General features: G+C 44.7%; 1 protein-coding gene across 1 annotated transcript in view; it reads right to left on the bottom strand.

The window, feature by feature from the left end:
* Aux (cyclin-G-associated kinase) overlaps window positions 1–21,185 on the bottom strand; it is a 93,274-nt gene extending 72,089 nt beyond the window's left edge. The window contains exons 1-6 of the mRNA XM_077693209.1: window positions 20,806–21,185; window positions 11,761–11,822; window positions 9,846–9,905; window positions 5,887–6,001; window positions 2,995–3,134; window positions 1,954–2,079 (exon numbers count right to left, since the gene is read on the bottom strand). Of these exons, the coding sequence (XP_077549335.1) occupies window positions 1,954–2,079; window positions 2,995–3,134; window positions 5,887–6,001; window positions 9,846–9,905; window positions 11,761–11,822; window positions 20,806–20,950 (648 nt within the window). The 5' untranslated portion in view covers window positions 20,951–21,185. The remainder of the gene's footprint in view (window positions 1–1,953; window positions 2,080–2,994; window positions 3,135–5,886; window positions 6,002–9,845; window positions 9,906–11,760; window positions 11,823–20,805) is intronic.
* Window positions 21,186–21,590: the final 405 nt, after the last annotated feature.

Genomic DNA, 21,590 nt, shown 5'->3' on the forward strand with positions numbered 1-21,590 from the left:
TGGAGATAGACAATGCTTTTCATTACGCTTAGCTTGTCCATATGTCAATGAAGAGAATACTAATCAGAGAGAAGGATAATTGTGATAAAAAAAAAAAAAGAACGCGATAGTCACTCCAAATGATGTTGTTTAGCGGGTGTCAGCTAGTTGAAAGACAACGACCCTAGCAAAACATGTGCAATTGTCGTCAAAAGAATGCAAATCTTTCCATGACGTAAGACAGAATGTGGTGAAACATTGGTTATGCCAATGATGACTGCCAAGGGATAGATGTCTTCTCAGGATTGTAGCTGTAGCAACCCTGGATGGCAGGCGACGATAACAACAGGCAAATGCCATGAACATCACGACTGGACAGGATGAGCAGCACTCTACTGTCACAAGTCAAGAGGGCAGCACCAAAAACCCCTTAGGAGAAGACAAGTCAAATGTCGTGCCAAATAAATGATCCAATGGTGGAGTTTTCTGCAGATACAACTTGCAGCAGCACCAAATAGAGGATGGAAGCATCCATCAAATTCAAAAGAGCCCAATCCGCGAGTTCCACGATGATACACGGAGCTCAAGGTGGAAGGAAGCAGTGATATTCTGTGTGAGAAATTTTCCCTTTTGGAAGAAATTTTAGGGTCTAATTTTTGCCCAAAGAAAAAAAAGCAATGTTTAATAGCTTCAGGGAATTCTAGGAGTCGTACAGTAAAAGTAAAAAATGTCAGTAAAAAGGGCCTCGCATCATATATTACCTTGTTTTCTTTTAAAAGGGTTCCTCAACAGTTTGTCGGATTTATGTTCAAACATCCGCACTCGTGTTCCCGGAAGCCACAAACATTCAAAACCGCTTCCAATCCAGTTCATAGAAGAAAGGATATTCCATGAGAAAGACCTACTAAAGCGTGAAGCGGAAGTAGCTGTAGTGGCGCAGCCCGTTCGCGTGTATTGATGCGCAGTATACTAAAAAGTATTCCGGGTCCGTCTTAGTTCGCAAGCTGTCACGAAGAGATGTCACTAGCAGTCCTGGCGCTGAGCTAAAATTACCTCAATTACCCAACAACATCTCATTCTTTTTCATATGGGCAGTTATCACTTTGAGCTTTAGCATGCAAAGTAAGCATGCTGTTTGGTACAAAACGTGAAATGCCCAGTAAAATGCTGCTGAGCGGCAGATGGCAGTGGAATTTAGTTCATGCTGAAACTCTGATTCTCCAGCCGGCGTCTGCGTCCAAAAAGGCGACAAACAGTAGACATAGGTGGCGCTGGCTAATGCCCAAAATTGAACACGCAGGCACCCACGTAAAGATCTATCAGCTGCACAAAGAATGCAGGGAAATTTGCGGAGAATTTTAGAGAAACCTGCGGGGAAAAAATGCTAGAAATAGGGAGTTTCTGAACCTCAAAATGAAAATTTTTCTCCCCAGTACTGGAAGTGCTGCCTCCTGTGTTGGACGGCTATGACAGGAGTAGCCCCCGAGCACTGGCCTCCCAAAAGTACAGCGTCAGCAGTAAGTCAGCACCATGAGCACAACTGCGCTACAGATACCCAGCGACGGCCATGACGAGACAACGTCAACACAACACTGACTGGGTAGGACTACTTCTCCGCATAGGACAAGACCTGACCTGAGTGGATAGATAGGTATAGCATCATTTTTTATTCTACGATTAGTGTGTTTCACTGCTTAGGAGATTCCTTAAGTTGATTTAATGTGGCTTTATTGGCGTTGTTGCTTTGTTCACGAAAGCATTTAGGTTGTTGGGATTAGTGTTGTTGTGAGTGTGGTTTTGCTTGCTTGGAAGTTTCCCCGTGTGTCCAGTCCAGTCCATCGCACCAACTGCTACTATGTCACTTCTTTCCTCCCCACTGAGACAGTAGGGGCAATCTACCAGAGAGAGATCAATGCCGGTCTTAGCCCTGTCCTCGCTTTGAGCATGGCTCTGAGCATGTGCTGCCCCACCCACCTCGTCCTCAATGAGGCTCCGCTGAATGGCCGTCCAGTAGCTGTCGGGCTGGTAGGACTTGGTCGTGGAGCTCCCAAAGTCGCACAGCTTGATCGTGCCCTTGGCGCTCAGCAGCAGGTTCTCAATCTGGACAGGTGAGGAATTGCGGCCTTGATCAAGCATCACAGACTTAAAAGCGTCTTCTGTGACTTCTGACACAACAACACGCAACTCGCACAAGATCAGAAAGAATGGACTCCCCATTTTTCCACGTCACTAAGAGTGCCCGTTTTTGCAAAAGATGCGACTCTTTCATGTTTCACAAACCACAGTTAAGCTGACCTCGTTTTTCTTTCCATTCTACTCCACAGCTTTCACGAGAAAACCATGTGAACCAGGCTTGTCTCCGGTCTTGCCTCGTTACACTGTTTCGAAATTTTAACCAATGCGGCACCATTGCATGATCCACGAGGCCGTTGCAAAGGCCATAATCGGTTGAAACACACAACACAGCCACAAAGAGACCTTGATAAGTTAACTTCAGCATCCCTTTAAAGGGCCCCTGATGACAAAATACAACTGTGTTCAAGTTGAAAAAAACTAGCCCTTGGTAATTCAGTCCACTCCATTCTAGCCACTAAAGGCTTTTGTTACTCGAAAAAAAAAAACATACGGAATATTCTAAAACATTTAACTTTGATGCTACAGTGATGCAATGACGGGCAGCACTGAAAACATGGTTATGAGTGTGTTAGCTGATACAATCAAACAGAACAAGATTTCCCACTACAATTGCCCGCAGCCATTTCTTGGCACTGGCTTTAATTGGAGGCTGCCAATCAAATAGAAACAAGAGCATGTGACGTAACCACCCCGCAAGGAAGCGGCTGAAGGGTTGTCACTGTTTCATCCCTCCTCTTGAATATCTCAATCATTCTTTTGAGGTTTGCGATAAAGCTGACGCTGCTATCGGGACAAAGCAGCAGTCGCTTTGGTGAAGCCAACTCGCACTCTGTCTTGGTGGGCCTCTTGCAAGGGCCACAATTGGGCGACAGTGCTGACCTTGAGGTCCCGGTGAATTATGGGCGGGCTCTGCGAGTGCATGTGGCGGACGGCGTTGCACGTCTGGTAGAAGATCTGCAGCACCTGGTTCAGCGAGAGGGGCGACGTCCGCTGCTGAAGGACGTCCACCAGGGGGCCTCCTGGGGAGGAGGGCGGGAGAGGGAGAAAGGGAAGGAAATCATGGGCCAGATTTCCACTCTCTGAAGGCGGAAGACCAGCGAAGTTGTCGGGTTTAAAAAGGCGCAAAAAAAATATGCGGACAAACATTTATGTGTAAACAAATGAGGGACCATAACTATCGTCCATGTCTTTTCTGCACCATTTAAAACAAGAACACCAACAAAATCATCCAGCTTCCTGTTTTGATGAAGTTGTCTAACACACGACAGAGGGGACACACAATTCAGGTGACAGGTACGAGCACATTTCATTTCCCTTGAGCATTGACGGCAGTCATACCTAAGAAAGACACGCACACGCCTTTGTTTCGACTCTACTGATCTTGCAAACAGTGCCTGTTAATAACTAATCTAATGAGACATACAAAGTTGAGCTTGAAGTGATGTTTTGGACAGCATGCAACTTTGGCGGCAACCACATGCTATACTATGCTAAGAGGTTTTAAAAGAGGGGGGGGGGGGAGAGAGAGTTTTCCATTGCCTTTCATATAGATCATGTAGTGCTCCAAAGGCACTAGACCGTTTGTTTGCAGACATGACAAATACATGCAACCCTAACTGTATGAGCTTCACTTCAAAAAAATAGCATTTGGGATTTTCTTGATAGCAACCGCTTCCTGAAGCTACGACACAAGCAAACCAATCAGAAACGGAGCCTGACACCCGTGCAAAATACATGATTCAATTTGTGATCACTAAGCTTTTAATTAATATAGAACCTAACTGTTTTTTAAGACAGTTCAAAACCCCAGCAATTTTGCGGTCCCAGAGTTTAATGTGCCCATTGGTCAGTCCGAAAGCTTTTGCAAAAGTCATCTTTCATGACCCGGCTGATCCCAATTAACAATACACTATTAACAACTATAAGCTGATACACTATTAGCAACAATTAACTAACACACTATTACAAACTAATACACTATCAATACACAGTACACAATAAACACAATACCCTATTGTGTAGGGTATTGTGGTATACCAATTGGGGTATACCAACAGCGCAATAAAAATACACAATACCCTATTGTTAAGAATCACAGGACCTGAGCAAAATGATGTAGAATGTAACCAAATTCTTGTCACCAGTACCATCTTTTGTGTGAATGTAAAGCCAGCATTAAATGGAACATCAACAGAAAATCTGATGAATGCTGTGCCAAACACAAAAGTCCAAACATTTTGTTAATAAGCAAACAAATCAGCACCACGGTATGTGTAAATAAGCCCTCCTTATTTGGTTATGTTTGATTTCCCCAACGTAACATCCTCTGAAACAAACAAAACTAACTAAATGTGGATAATAACCTCAACAGCCTGAATGGAGTCATGAAATATCAGTGAAGCCTATATAAACACGTCTGAGTCAAACGAGTTCAAGTACAGAAAGCTGAGGGTCCGGAACTTTATGACAAAACTTCACAAGCATAAGAGAAGTGCACAGTAGAACAAAAAATGAATGAAAAAACACACCAATAAAGCATGTGACAACTGTATGCAAAAAAAAAAAAAGGCAAACGCTCATAAAACATTTATCGCAGAACAAAATTTTGCAGATACTTTTTCAAGTAAGCAACACACAACAATTATCTGATGTCTACCAGAGGACCAAGTTATTTGTCGTGCATAGATGAGAAAACAAAGTGTTAGTAGATATTGAACGACATAGAATGAGAATTTTTTTTAATTCCGAAAAGTTGCAGCAATCTTTACTCAGAGGTGAAAACCCAATTTTCTCTGCACTGCTGATGTCAGTAGCTTCAGAAGTAAAGAGGAATTGGGAAGCTATAGCTAATTATAAACCTCATCACTGGAGCTAAAAAAAAAAAATTCTTGTCACAGTCGTGGCTGAAAAATAAATCCAGCATCCTATCTTTGTCTTTCCCAATTATAAGCTTAAGTAGACCTTACAGTAAACCTAGCATGTTTGTTACTCCACCATGGTCATCTTTAGACTGAATAAAAGTTGTACACTGCCTTCACGGTCTTTATAAGCAGCAACAGCTAGCATGTTAATCAGGATAGATAAAATTAAACCTGTTGGCTATGATAGCTGCTAAATTAAGTCAACGTTTGAAGCCATGCAGAAACCAGCAGCTGTGGTCCTCCACGACGCATTAAGACCTGGACCGTTTCTTTATAGTAACACTCTGTTCTTACAACTAGTACATCATAATTATCTCTATCACCTCCTAGAAAAGGAGAGCCTCCGCAAGTCTACAGGTGTGAAAAAAGCAGCAGGTTTTATATGAAAGCAAAACCACACACAGAACTAGAAGCAATCAAGGGGCTCATAAGAGGAACACTTTGTGGTTCGAAGCGGCCGAAGCGATGCATCCAGCGTCTAGCCGTCATAAATAGTACATTGAAGGCTAACGTGCTGGCGCTCATATATGGCGTCAACCTCTCCTCTTTTTTTCATGCACTAAAGAAAGAAAGAAGAAGAAGTAGTAGTACAGACAACTTTTCACGGATAACACCCGCGCAAGACACTTTAAAACGAAAGGATGAGGTGGGGGAGGCAATGCAGCAACTGCATGACTCAGGATGGCAGGTCAGGAAAGTACATGCCGTCAGCAACAGACAGGTTAAGAGGAACGGAAATATATACAATAGAAACAGATCATGACCGCACAAATCTTGAGTCTTGGGATGATCAAGATCAAGTAATCCTGCCTCCCCAGCCGACAGCGTGGCCAGTGACTAGTATACCAACCTGGGCAGAGCTCAGTGAGGAGGAGGTACTCAGACTTGCCATGACTTGACTGGCCCTTCTCGATGGCGGCCGCCGCTATGAAGTCGATGACGTTGGGGTGGCCCGTCAGCTTTTTCTGCGCACCCTCCGTCAAGGTCCATCACTCCAGAAGGCACAGAGTAGAAAAAAAAACAGCTTGCAGACATCACCGTCACTGTGCAACGTCATCAGAATCGTCATCTCCAGCCTCCACGGCAGGATGAAGGCTTCTCTAATTGATTTTCAACTGCCCCTATACTGCGCGGTCCAAATCCACTCTTTGCCACCCTATATCCTTAACCCTCCATCGAGTTACTTGTACCCCTGTATTCTGAAACTCTCCTCCACTCGAGCCTGCAGTGGAGGAGATCCATGAAAGCGATTTCTGCGTGGAAAGGCATCGCGCAGGGGTGGAGCAGGGTCCATGGGCTTGGGAGCAGTCCTGGGAGCAGCAAAAGTGCCTCTTGTAGCAGGCTTGGAGCAGCCAGAAAGGTATTTTTGGAGCATGGTTGGAGCAGCCACAAATGCCATTTCCAGCAGATGGAACACCAATTCACAGCATTGTGGTGCATCCCTAATCTCCCCACAGGCCGCTGTGCATGTGCCCTGCCCAGTACGTTTGATCTATCTACTCTATCAGGCGTTCTACCATGCACCATAACCTACTCTGAACCAGGAACGCAGTTGCTGTACTATATCTAAAGGTTTAAAAAATGCGGAGTTATCTTGGGCCCCAGCGAGCATGCCTCGTTATTACCGTTCGAAGGTCGCCTCACGCGCAGAGCTGAAAGAGATCAGGTAATGGGCCTCGCTTCGTGTCCAGTAAACGGCAGTGCTTATGCGAACCCACGGAGGTACTCCGTAAAACAAGGCGTTTGCTCGCATTTTTTTCTATCAAACAGTGCTGGCTTCGCCCGTCACAACGTTGTGAGAGTCGATGTACTTACGCCAAAGACTACATAACTAGAGGGTGTGAGAAGGCACGATTAATGTGGAGCCATCCGCCACTAGACAAAGCTAACCCCAATGTTGAACTGACTTGAATTGAAGTTTATTTGTTCTTTCCTGAATACAGAAAAACAGAGGGAAGGCAAAAGGCGACCAGCCCTCCACCATTTCACAGGGGGTTCATTTCAAGTTTAAAATTTGTTTCTGTTTCAAGTTCACGCGCAAAAATGAGTAATTACCTCAAAACAAATGCGCACCAAGTTAAGAAGCAAGGTCAAAGTTTCAAAGACCTTGTTTGTTCCATACACGAAGCAACGGAAAGTTGCAGGCAGAAAAGCTAGGATCGCCAAAAATTGGTAACTAGTATATTGACGTTCACCTCCAATAAACTACAACCTTTCAAGCGGATATTATTCTATCTCTTTGCAATGAGGCACAAAAACATTTTACTTTTGGTCATTTTTCGTTGCGGCGTTTGGTGGCCGACGCCAGCAAACACTACCGTGCCAATGCAACACACAGAAATTCAAACAGATGGCACGTAGTGCCTCTGACCTTACGGCTAAGCCAAAGCCAAGTTCCATAGCTGTTCATAGCCTTAACGAAATCAAAAACACCATGTTTCAGCTAAGTTTTCGGCCGCCGGGCATCATGGCGGTTGCATCTCACGGCTCAATTCAGGCGCTGCGGAGCAGGATGGCGCTGATAAAAAGAGTTTGGCGCAACAGGGGCAGTTTGGCGCAGGATGGCGCGGGTAAAAAAGTTTGGCGCTCAATGGCAAAAATGGCACAATTGTCCCACCCCTGCATCGTGGTATACTCCACTCCGTCGCCCTGATGGTTTAATAGTTGCCAGTTCTCTAAATTGCACGCCCAGGCCAACTTCACCCCCTCCCCTTTTTTTTTTAATTTGAACTAGGATGTGTTCTTTCATCAGAGGCTGCTCCCTAATCCAAAATGCCCATTTCCTATCTCTAAGCATTACTCCTATCATTTTTCTTTGGCAGCTCGTTGGGACAACCTAAGTGGTGCTACATCAACACCACCATAGAATGATTGGTTTTTGTTTTGTTTTTCTGCGGAAACTCACTGGTGCCTTTTGCCCAAATTACCATGAGAATCCAGCCCAGAAAGCTGTTATCAAGGGACAAAATTTTTTTTTTTTTACTAATCGGTTCTTACAAGTAAAGCATTTGAACCAGTAACCATGTAAGCAGCTGCTTGGGTACTGTGGTGTACCAAACTCGGCGGCGACTCTTGCAGGGAGCAGACTCCAAAAATTTCAATTACAATCAGATTTAGAGGGAAATTTGCTTATTTGTTCCAGTACATCCCAGTGTTTGTGGGGAGTGTTCTTTTATTTGGGCTTTTAGAAAGCACTCTCGACCAACTTCCCTCGCAAGCCTATTTAACTCTTTCGTTACCGCAGGAAGTTGACCGAATTTTAGGGGTCTAAGAAAACTTTTTTTTTTTTGTGCTACACGTACTGGTTAGGCACATGTGGCAGCGATATAAAATGCAGATGATTCAACGCCTCTTCTAACACCAGCTTTAATAATGTTTTCATAAATAATGGTTGCAAAAACAAAATAATCAAATTAAAAATTTCCACCCAGACGTCAAAGAAAATGAAAAGGAGGAGGTGTATAACAAACCACCAGTAGTAGAAAAAATTCAGTATATAGAATTTGTCGATAAACATTTCAAAAACCCACCCTAGAAAAAAAATTGAGCTGCGTAGAACTATTTGCCAGATTATATATATAAAAAAAAGTTAGCACGCGAGGTGCATTCACTTTGTGGTAAAGTCCAACCTCCATTTCAAAATGTACAATTTTGGATGGTTATCTGGAAGAAATGTGGTTGTTTGTAATTATTACAGGCACCAATAAGTTCCCACGTGATGTAGAAACATCTTGTCAATGACTACGACCGGCGCAAGACTCAGGACAAGGAAGCGATGCGAAGTCCACCTGGAGTTGAAAACTAAACTCGGTGGTGGACACTTGTTGACGTTCCGATCATCACAACTTTCATTTGTGGTTTATCATCATGTTCTGACTTGCTATGGTAGCCCTGCTTGCAGGAATAAGGTCTGATGCTCTAGAATTATGCCCGGCAAGCTTCCTCTGAGCAACTGCCACACGACAAAAAGAGTTCACCACTACGAGCCTTCTACATTGCAGCGCCACCTAACATGGGTGCACTAGGTGCCCAAGAAGTGACCACATTTCGAGATCGGCAATATAGAGCATCGATCACCGGTGATCAATTTGAACAAGTATGGTAAGGAAAGAGCTTAGCTTTTGTGGAAATTTCAAGCCTCGAATAGTTGCTTCAAAATTATGCCCGTTTACCATCCCGATTTGTGACTAATCAGCCTAGAAAAGCATTAAAACTACCAGCAAGGCCACATCGAGGCATTTTTCTTGCTTTTTTTTTTTAAATAGGCCTCCATATGAATATAAAACTTGAATCGCTTCCAAGTCTTCTCCTGTTCTTCCTTTACAATGATCCGTGCAACTGCTTCCTTCCTGGTTAACTAAGCCTGATAACCATTTTCATTAATTATATTTTGGGGGGTTTAACGAACTGAAGCTACATTTGGGCTGCGAGGCGCACTGTAGTGGAAGGCTCCAGATTAATTTCGACCACCTGGGGATATTTAATCACGTGCACCAAAATCTCAACACATTTAACTTTTTGCCTCCACGTGAAAAGCCAGCTGCTGCCACCAAGATTAAACACACATCCTTGGGCTCAGCAGCACACCAACTTAGCCACTGAGCCACTGCGGCGGGTGGCAGCCATCTTCAAAGCAGCGTTTCAGTAAAATTTTAAAAACACTACACGGTAGTCGGCATAACAGATTATTGCAGTGATACCTGCTCCACTGCACCGTTCAGATTCATCAAAGCACTCAGCAGCAGATGTAGTGACCACAAGGAAGCGCGAGCAATGCGGGAATCCCGCACACATTTCAGCCAAGGATACAAGGACGTTGACTTCCTGCAGAATGGACTTGCTGGCTTCCTCGTCCGCAGCGAACATCCGCTGCAAGGCAGGAAAGGACAGATTACAACAGAGGAAGAATTGAAGGTCGCTTCACTAAGGTGAACGCAAGTGATAGCGTTCGAGCAGGAAGAGCGCCACTTAGTTACACTTCGATATCTCGTACTGCTCTTGTTTTTTTTTTCTCTATTACTTGTTAAGGGTTAGTTTAGCTGCCACTTTGGAGTCAATGGACTCAGGTGATCTTGGTGTCATTTACGCCAAGTGTCGATATCAATCGGGTTAGTTCGTCCGCCCTTTTTCTGAAACTACCGGGAGACGATAAAGGTGATAGAAATGGTACACTGCAAAAACACCAGAAGATAAGGGCATGTAAGTCAGTACCTGACTATCTATGCTAGGCCCCCATCCACACTGTCATCTTCTGTACAGTCATCGACAAACAAAATGAGAACTCGACAATATGTACCAGAACACACATAAATAGCGCAATTTCTTTCCATGCAAGTGAAATTGTCGTGTGACTTCATTAGAGTAGCAGAGATTGAAAATGTGCCTTTCCAAATATGCCACTAGTGAGCCATTATTTTATCTCCACTATCCATGCTCTCCAATTTTGCGTGTTCTCGTTCATATTTTCATGTTCTCATTTTATTTGTCCATGACTGTACACCCTGTGTGTCCACTGCCCTCTCCACTGGCACATACAGCAGCAGCCACTGAGCCTAGCATGGTCATCGATCCAACCCTGACTGGTTCCAAAATAGTTGCAGTACTTTGCAGTGGAACAACAGTGAATGGAATGATGATAGCAGATGATTCGCTTGGAAAGCTCATTGGCTGGCACTGCTCTTTTCACATGGAGCTCTTTTGCTCTGTGACCTTGGTTAACAAGCTTCACACTAGCAGACACGATTTTCAGAGGTGGGGCACCTACTACTACCATGCTAAGACAGGCATGTATTTGCCCCCAGTGAAAGACTGGAGGCATTGTCCAAGTGAATACAGATGTGAAGTGTAATAGAAGAAATTCAATGCCTTTATATGTTTCCTACTAGTAAGTTTGCTATAAAACTGAACAGCATTCCTTTTAAGCCGTAAAACACTGCACTGAAGACTGAAATGCCATTACTCTTTCTCATTCTTAGAAACTCGCTTCCCTTGGGGGATTCCCCACATTTTTCAGCACCTACTCGGAGTGGCTTTCAGTCCTGTAACTATTTTGTGGATAACAACTGGCTTTCTGATTGGCTCCAATAGTGGGGGACCGATAGATTGCCACAGATATGCTTTTGTTCTCAAGAAAACCGCAGGCAGTCTCACCGCCAAGCCTGCAGGCAACCTTTGTTGCCAAGCGCAGGGTAGTTTTTAAAGGGACTTGAAACAGATTTGCCCATACAAACAGACAAACATAGCTAGCTGGCACATGCAATCATCAGCAACTGCTTTCCTGAAATCCACAAAGTGAATAAAATGCAGTGACAGCTACTATTGCACCGCTAAAATCATTTTCCATACCGCAGCCTGCCACGTCCAAACAGAAGGCGCATTAAAAGGGCCTAGTAATACAAAACATTAACGTAAATGCTGGCAAGCACACAAACGATACACTGCCAGCTTTCAATTGGCACCCCACAATTTGCAACACATTACTCCTGCCACAGAAAGCAGCAGCAGGACCAAGGGTGATACATCAAGTCTTCAAATGTTCTGCTAAACAAAAGAAGAAACTTTTGTCATTAGATGAAACACCAGAAAAGCTACCAAGGACAAAGTTTGTGCACTACATGAAATACACTATGTATAGGAACAGTGCTCCCACAAAATACACCCCTCCCTCCCCCCAACTTTCAATGCCCCTTGAAAGAACTCCACTGTTGGGTGTTCCTCTGCTTACCTTGAGCGCATATTCTCGATTCGTCGATAGATCCTGGGCTGCGAATACAAAGCCAAACCCTCCTGCAAGGGGGACAATAAAAGGAAAGAAAAAGAAAAAAATGCAAGTCAGATGAGACGAAAGCATTCAATTTAGAGGGAATACACTATCATTACATGGCTACCACTGGCATTCGTTGCACCAGAACTGCTCACTGGCACATTTCACAGCTAAAACACACCTCCGGCAACTGCTTATTACTCCAGGTACAAACCTATAAAATGCCTGGTAGTGTCCGTCTGACCTTCAAACTCAGCCAAGGTCAAGCAAGTGCCTCGTGCAGTTTGGCAGCCCAACGGAAGTGCCATCAACCAAACCAATTCGCGGAGTTGACGTATGCGCCACTGTTGACCGCACTTCAGTCACCAGCCAACTCTCGTGGTCTTGCTAGAGCAGTGCGTCTCGTTTGCCCGGCAGATAAATACTTCGAAAAGTACTTCAAGAGGGACGAATTTGACTTGGTATACAATTGAAGCTTCCTTTCTCATCAATTCCCAACTATGCATGGGATACAGTAATTTTTTTTCCATCACTACCACTCCAAAATTTACGTCACGCAAGCGTCAACAACACAACACTAAGCCTAAAGTACACCAGTAGCAAAACTATCATTCACAAACAACAGCCAGACATCACAATCTGATGACCCACATAGGTTTTTCATGAATGCCAGCAGCAACGGCTTCAAGGTGTGGGCAGGGAAAAGGGACCAAATGCACAGACAAAGGCACATATGCATTTTCTTGAAACTTTTGACACAGTTCTACAAGGAGTTGTAAGGGTACAGGTTGCCCTAACGTGAGCAGGTAATTTCAGAGTAAGCTCTTTCCTAACAAAGGGTGCCAGACACGGGAAAAAAAGAACACCAGGATGGTGTTTGCTGCTCAGACATCAATGCTGTCACCTGATGTAAGCAAAGCCATCTCATGTGAGACAACTTTGACAACGGTCGGTCTCATGGGCTAATGGCTTTTTGTCAACAGGGACATGCACCTGACATTTCGTGTATTTCCCCCAGTGCATGTCGACATGTGAAACCCAGCTGCAGAAACAAAAAAGTTGCTGCATAACGAAACAAATGCAGAGAAAGCCTAAACTAAACTTAGAAGGGTCTTGAAATTTAATTAAATGTGTGCTATATAAGTGGGCTTGACAAGCCTGTCTAGAAGCCCTGGATAGTCTGCACAGCGCATTCTTTCACACAGCAGACAAAATCACGGCGGACGAAACTGAGAACGAAACACAATCAAATGGGCTGGAATGTGAAACTTGCAGGCAGCTGATGTGTGCATCACCAGTTTTGTTTTGTCTCGACTGCGTATGCCAGAGCTTCCAGAACCCAACCAATGGCACACAATTGAACTCAATATGTAATTTGGCCAAATTTGTCCTGCGACTTCAGCTTACAAGTTAGAAGACACAATATTGAAAATACTGAACAGCACACTCGGAATCGAAGGTACGCCAAAAGGGAATAAAGGCTGAGTGGTTAGTAGACGAACTAACAAAAGCAGACGATAAAGTGAATGCGCTGACTGTAAAAATGTCAGCACTAGTGCAGCATAATATGAAGAAACATACGGCAGTATCTAGCATTCTTTCCGCGACAAGTATTCACTAAACAACTCTGCCGAAAAGAGCTTTGCAAAAATAAAATAGCACTTTCTCTTCTTTTTGATTAAGTGATATTTTAGAAACTGATTGTATTTGTCTCACTTTATTTTTAAACAAAACAATCTTTTTGGCACACTAGACACCAATTTGATGTTGCCAGGACTAAGTTATCTGAGCTTGAGGCCATTTTTGCAAGTTTTTCTCAAGCCATTTTTCCAATGAAGTCGCATACAGCATGTCAAGTTTGGAGGGTGAATGCAAGCAAGAGGAATTCAATAATTCAGTACCTCTGATGGGAGGCTGACCATGGTTTACTAGCAATGAAGTCCCAAATATACCAGTGCTCAGTTAGCAGCAACCTTCCACTCTAAGTCACAAGTTATGATCCCAAACACCACTTTTTACATGGATATTCGCCAGGTGTCAAAGTAATTTGCAGGCATTTCAATATTTGCACATGAGAAAAAAACAAGAACGACGCGGACAATTATGTAGAACAATAAAAACGATTTAGTGTCCGCAATTAAATTCCGGAAACGATTTGACAATATTGCATTCCTGAATGACCTGATGTTTTTAGTAAAATGCATTTAAATAATTTGGCAGCATTATTATGAACCAGAATTACCCGATGCAAATCAGCTGGGACTGACCACTGCAATCTTAGCACATGACTAGAGCAGAGCACTACACCTATCCTAGGAGTGAATCGGAACAATGTGAATTGGAACACTAATACATCGGAACTTTACGGGTGTGCATTTGGAACTGGAAGCTGCTTTACAGATATTTCTAGGACGAGCCACCTCCGTACATTACCTGCCTCCTATTTTCAGACACATTTAAGTGCCTTAAAGCCAACAATCAAAAACTTAAAAAATTTGTACTCAATCACCAAGTGATTGATTGATTGATTGATTGTAGGGTTTAACGCGCCGACGCAACGCAGGCGATGAGGCGCGCCGTAGTGGAGGGCTCCGGATTAATTTTGACCACCTGGGGATCTTTAACGTGCGCCGAAATCTCGTACACACGGGCGTTTTTGCTTTTTGCCTCCATCAGAAAAGCGGCCGCCGCGGCCGGGAATCGAACCCGCAACCTCGTGCTCAGCAGCGCAACGCCTTAGCCACTGAGCAACCGCGGTGGGTACCCAATCAACAAGTACTTACAAACATACTTGCATGTCCCCTTGGACATAAAAGGGAAACCTGCATTCGTGCTACTCTTCTGGTCTCTTTTGGAATGTAATGCCGAGAAAAGCTTGAAACAATGCTTGCACTGTGCGTGTGTAATTACTGCATGCTCCAACTGGGGGTCTCGTTTAGTACAGGGGGGTGCAAACGGTCACTGCAACAGCCACTGCCATGTGCTCAACTTTGAGAACTAGAAGCTCTCGGCAGGTGCGAGCGTACACAGTAGACTGAAGAAGTGGGCTCAGTGACCGACGTTGGCATTCAATTAGGGTCCTCTTTTGTGAACACAAGGTTGCCCCATTACAACTTTACTCCATTCCTGTTTTCTTTTCTTAACCCATCGTCTCGAACACACCGCCTGCAGTTATAGGTTCGATGTATATTTCAATTGCAACCTGTGACTCGTGACAATCGGCTCTCGTCAATTGGACCTTAACGGGACCACTGAAACTTGGCAAAAAATTACGCAAAAAGCCAAAGCATTCACGAACGGATCAAGTCCGATGACTAACTTTTGGGATTTTGAACTTAAAATGGAGAAATCTTCAAAATCAGGCTTCAACCACGAGCGCATACATACATGCAGTGCAGTTTCACCAAACAGAGTCTGGACAGAGCAGTGGAACCTGTTGCATTTAACAAATGCTTTGTTTAACGAGAGCGTACCATTTAGGGGAAAGAAATTGGCACTTTAAACCAAACGTAAACATTGGTTGAAAAAAGAAACCACGAACATCCCCCAGTGTTCGTGTCAATTTATACTACATTTTCAATCAAGCAGTTTCAGCAGATGACTCTGTTGAATAAGCATGAATATACATCAGATTGAAATTAGAAATGCTGACTTTTCTGGCAGCAAAGTAATTAAGAATTATTCTCGATGGTCTGAACTACATTGCAGTACTTTCACATTTTGGTTAATTTATGAATTCAATAAACTAAAGTTCCAAACCTCAATAAGGGAACAGAGCTGTTAATTCATGAGCATACAAACATTTGCCCCATACCCGAGCTTCCCTGGGAGTTTTTTTAACTGGCAAGAAATTATGGAGGTTGAACAAAATAGAAAAAAAAAACCGTAAGCACGGGGCGGGCATTTGGTACATTATAACAATTATTGCACACGTATGATGAAGAAGGGCAAACTGTGCAGCATAGACAGTTGTTTGATTTTGGCACGTTTTTCTTGAATTGTTAAAGAAAAAAAAAGAGACTATAATTATAAAATTATCAGAAAAAATGCTCCAGTAGGTTTGTGTTTTGACACTCCGCAACTCGGTAACCAAGAAATTTAGAATTCACCTACCAAAAATTTATTTTATTGTCACTTTTTAAACTAGCCACAATGTTGAGACAGGGCGCGGCAATTCAATTATTCTTTACTTGCTTCCGGAATCAAATACCTTTTATTTCAATATGTGGACCAAATTATACAAAATGCCCTGCATGCCATTTGAGTCCCGTGGACGTGAAAATAAAGGGTGCCCTCAAAATCGAGAAAATACCACCAATGAGTGCGAGTATGGCCAGAAGTAGCAAGAGTGCAGGTTTGTGAACTCGGGCAAATTTCTCCACCACGTGTGCACCCAACAGCCATAAAGCGCTTAACTAAGTCTTTTCCTAACCGCAAGCCACACCTGCAATATGCTAAACGTGTAGCTAAAAAATTCCTGAGTTCACCATCATTCCCTCCACCTACTTGAGAATGCTCCTGTACATACAGGGTTTCACAAAATGATCCCGGCCACTTTGAAAATTTCTCTTGTGCAAAACACTAGCCCTCACTTGAGGCAAAATTTTGCACTCGATGGTCCATGTTGCTCAACAAAATAACATCATCAGCAGCAAATGCCTTGTTGATCCACAAAACTGTAGAAACCAGTTTTACCCCACAGAAACAAGCGCTTGCAAGACCTTATTTTAGAAATTTGTGCATAGCCAACACCCGGACAGAGAGATGGATGTGCTTACAGGTGAGAATTAGTGTTTAATGAACTGCCCGAAAATCTTGCAGCTGGTGCTGCTGATATCACTTAAAATCGAAACGGACCATCAAATATGACTTTCCTGAAGACTTGAGACTCAAGAAGTCGGTGTTATGATCTACGGAAATTTCTGAAGTGGTCCAGACACTGTTGAAACACTCGGTTTGTGCACGTGCCTGTGTATGTTTGCACAAAAGCTATTATTGGAACTTCCCCCGGCATGCGCTTTGTTGTTGTCGGCGGACGCTGAGGGTCGTACACAACTGCAAGCAAAAAAGCCCAGGCTGACACCTCCAAGATAAGAAGGCCTTGTAACCTGTTTTCATATGGCAAACGATCACCTTCCCTTAGAGCAGCATTGACTATCACAATGAAAGAAATTCCACTGGGTTAACTTGGCATCACCAATCATTTGGAAAGGAAAGCGAGGGAAGGGATACGACTGGCATTGTCCCCTCTCCTGAATGTGTTTGCTTCCGCTCGCACAATTTTATTGCGGACAAAAAAAAAAAAGTTTACAAGGCTTGGAAAAAAGGGTGTGTCGCTGCTTGTGGACTGCCTGAAGTTTTTCACCTTAAAAAATTCCCATTCGTGATAATGTGTCACATTGCAATGCATGGTCATGCCCCTATTACAACTATAATCAAAGCTTCATGGATTAAAAGAAATGGGAAAACATATACTATACCACACTGCCCTGTATATGAGTAGACAAATATACGTCAACCCCCCCACCACCCTGTTTTGTGAGTTAAAAGGAATAATAAAGTAGCAAACACCACTGACATAAAAAATAAAAAACAGTGCCTTCACACAAGAAGTGCATTCTTCATCAGTGGAATGTGACGGTGTGTTAATTGCGCAGGCACATTTTATACTACCTAAAAATGTGATAAATGTTCGGTTAACTGGCAGTGGGACAGTGTTGCTCCTGTTGTCTTGTTCACCCATTCATTTTGAGTTGCAGTTACTGATAAAAACCATTGGTGAAGTTCCCCTGTTCACGACAACATGAAAATGATTGGAGCTTGGGAAATGTTTTTAAACTTCCCCATCTCAAAAAAGATGAAATAAAGGGAGAGAGAAAGGAGCCGACTTATATGCGGGCAAATACGGTATTTGAATAGAACCAGCATATAAGGTGCAACTTCGATAAGAAGGTACTTCCCACTGTGGTTGACAGTGCAACAAGGTGAGAAAGTTTGTTTTTCGTTTGGTGTACCTACCTTTTTCTAAATTTATCGGGCAGGTGGCACGCAAAAAGTTTTCACGGTTCCTACACATACATATGGACTTTGAGGTTTGTCCAAAAGTCAGTTCTTAAACCAGAACCAAGTTAGTGGTCGTTGAGTGACCATCACCAGCCTTCAACCTGAACACCCCCAAGAACTCCGTTAAAAAGAATGCCTCATCTGGCTGAGCCTTCAAAGCCCGAGACGTCAGGCTGTGGAGACATGGTTTGAAGTAACCGGAACCTTGCAAGCTCACTACGTTAGAATAGGAACTAATCTTAGATGGATGCACCCAGATAAGCTCAGAGGAGGAAGATAGCAGGGATGGGTGATAACATTTACCAGAGCTGTGAAGATTACAACTTTTTCTGTTTACTGCTGTTGTCAGTCAATATGTGCGAGTGCTGTGGCATGCCCAAGGGCTCTCACTGAGAATGCTCCACGAAATCTAAGGTTGCCATGGATCCGCGCTTCTCAGACTGCGTTCAGCCCTTTGGTCCAACAGAACCAAAATTTTGAAATTTTGGGGGGTTTCAAGCGCCGAACCTACACCTGATGGTTTTCTGTATAATGGAGGGTTCTCAATTAATTTTGACCACTTGGAGGGGTTCAAACACACGGGTATTTTCGCCACCATCTGAAAACCGGCCGCTGCAACCAGCAATCGAACCTGCATCCTTAAACTCAGCAACACAATGAGGGGAGTTGAACACGGTCCTCGGTCCCAACGTCTAAGCAGAAGAAACTTTCAAGAACCTTTCGCAAGATTTGGATAGGCACGACTAAAGCTGACAAGGACCGGAAATTATTGCATCAGAATTAGAATTGTGAGGACCCTACCGAACAATCCACAAATACATGGCACGGAAAAAGCACACAGGACCAGGCAAACAACCATTTTTGGGTACCCGTGCTGCCTGCCGTTTGACGGGACAATTACTCCACACCACTGCTTTGGTTTGACTAGGGGAGACTGCGGAAGTGGCGGGAATAGCCTGTACAGTTGATGAATGCATTAGCAGGCCGTACGTGGCGTTAGCACAGCTAGAGCTCGACTTATCGGTGTGGGCAGCGCTTGTCAAGTTGCGTTGATCTTTTTGCGGTTGATCGTTTTCCTGTCTATCCCTTTCCTTTTGCGTGTTGTATGTGTACATACATGCGTGGATCCTGAAAAAGTAATTTGTTGAAAGTGAGTGCCTAGGGACGTCTTTTTGCCCTGTCCTTTCTGCACTGTGTATCGGTTGCGAAAACTGCGTACTATCGTGATAAATTGAAATACGAACAACAGAGGAGCGTGTGGCTTTCAGTACATGCCGTGCATCCTGGCGACGACGGGCCGCGTATGCGCAGTGCGAACAAGTTACGAGAGTTCGTGACCAGCTTTGATATGGAAAGACCGTCGTATTTACATCGTTCGCTGGGCACTCAGCAGGAAATAAAAATTAAACGAAGATAGCTGTGTGCGCCGTTTTCACTCATCGCAGCAACAAAGTTGGATAACGCTTGCGTGAGCAGGCACCGAATGTGGTGGGAAGAAGACAAAACAAAACGCTCACACGCCGAACAACGGTGTTTGTTGTGCGGCATGTACTGAAAGCCACGCGCTTCGTTCGTATTTCAATTTATCACGATAGTACCAACACACTCAAGCCTTTTTTTCCTTCCGGACAATTCAACTTTATCAAGCCGGATCACCTGAAAAAACATTCTTAAAAAGAGACCACCGTGCCCATGCTGGGCTGGAACCATCCCGAAGGAGTTAAGATGACTAACAGCACCCATAAATCTGCTCTGTCGATGGTGCCTAACGTCAGGGGAGCGTTAGTTATTGATACCGAGCTCAACTAATAAAATTAGCGCGGCTATGGCATTAAAGGACAAAAGAAAACTTATCCGATATATGGAAGGAGGCCAAAGGGTTCAATCAATCGCGTGTGATAACATTGCAACTAAAGGAAACGGGCGCAGACAACAGACGTTTGTTTCTCGGCGAACGCTAATCAGCGAGCCACGACCCTGGAAGAAGGCCGTGAAATCGGCGAATACTCGTCGCCCACAATCAGCGGCTAGTTGGAGCTCGCAGCGAACATCCGGCGCACGTCGAACCGGCATGGGCGTTGTGAGCAGGGAGGTTTCGATTACACGACGAAACGCCGGCGATACTCTGCACGACCCGAATGCACCGACAACAACAAAAAGAAACACAACAAAGTTGAAACACCCGCCAGATGACAGATGGGCCTTTCAATGGACCATCGGAAATAACGCCCGCAGTTTTCGAAGCGCCGAAAATAGCGAAATTCCCTCCCAGAAATTTCGGCTGGGCGCGATTGCCGCAGCGTGGCCCTCAAACCTGCGCAGTTTCGCGCTTCGCATGCCCCGCAAACGTCGCTCTCGCCGATGCGTATACACCGTTACGAGAGCGAAAGCCAACCCGCATGAAATAACAGACATAAGCTCACGCCTAGACTGCCGTTGCTCGCACCAGCCCCGCCGCAATAGCAACGCCTGACTACGTTCTCGGCGAAGCGTGCGTCTTTTGTTCGCTTTCTGGAACAGATTTCTTTTTTTTCTTTTTCGCGCCTTGATGATCGCGATTCTCGCTCGTGAAGCGACGGAAACCACCGAAAGGGAAGTGAAAGCAAACAATCAAACTTGAACGAAGACAGCAAGGGAGTCGGGGTGGGTGGCGTTTCAGGGGAGATCATTACCACCGCTTGACAACTACCGATGCTGCTTCCACAAAACAGCTGCTACAAGGCGGCCGGCGCTCAAGACGGTGCGGCGGTAGACGGGAGGGCGGTACTCTGACGTGAGCTCCGCGGCTCTGGGCATCGGCAGTAAACGACGACGAAAGCTTGCGACAGCCGAATACGAAACGACAGCCTTTGAAAGCCAAGGCGACGGAAAAGAATGCGTATACACATTCAAAAAAAAAAGGGGGGGGGGGGGGGGGGGGGCGAACTAGCGCTTGAAACTGACCTTCAGCAAGGACTCGCTTTACGCGCAGCTTCTGCTGGCCGAGCTCGACCACTTGGCCGACAAATTCGTGGTCTTCGCGGGCGCTCGAAGACGACGAGCCGCTGTTGGCGAAGTAGCCCAATGCCGACTTGAAGAGGTCCGTCATGCTTCACACGGTGTCGACGGGGGCGTACGAGATGCGGCGTCGTCTCGGGGCGGTTTCCGCCCACGCTCTTGTTCGCACGGCGGCGGCTGAGGTCCGTCTCAGGGCATAACGCGTTCGCGTTTTCAAAGCCTCTGCAATGGGTCCGGCGAGCGACGACAGATCACATATCGACCGCGGCCCGTGCGACAAGGGGACGCTTCATTCACGACTGGGCGCCATGTTGGCTCAGTGACGTCACGGCAGACTGCAGTCTGCCGCTGTGAGGCTTCAGTGCTTTTTCTTGCAAGACGTCTCCTAAATTTATACAAGTTTTCAAAGATTCTTCCTTCATAACTTATACGACTTTGGGATATGTGTATACCGAGTTTTACTTCTACTCAAAACAGAAACCTTTTGATGCTATTACTTTTGTCTAAGAGGTGGCAGCACACGTACTGTTTGTTTGGCGCCGAATACAAATGCACTGCACCGCGCATTTTACTCGTAATTACATATATGCCTCAATGTTACAGTGACCAGACGGCCCATTTTGGCCGGGACCGTCTCATTTCTAAAATCCTCTTTTGACGTCCTGACCTTTTGACCCAATAAATAATCATGTCCCGTTTTCGCAGGACTGCATAGTTTCAAAATTGGTGCC

Source organism: Haemaphysalis longicornis, unplaced genomic scaffold, assembly GCF_048455015.1.
Source record: "Haemaphysalis longicornis isolate Haplotype H1 unplaced genomic scaffold, Haemaphysalis longicornis Haplotype H1 scaffold_12, whole genome shotgun sequence".
NCBI lineage: Eukaryota > Metazoa > Arthropoda > Arachnida > Ixodida > Ixodidae > Haemaphysalis > Haemaphysalis longicornis.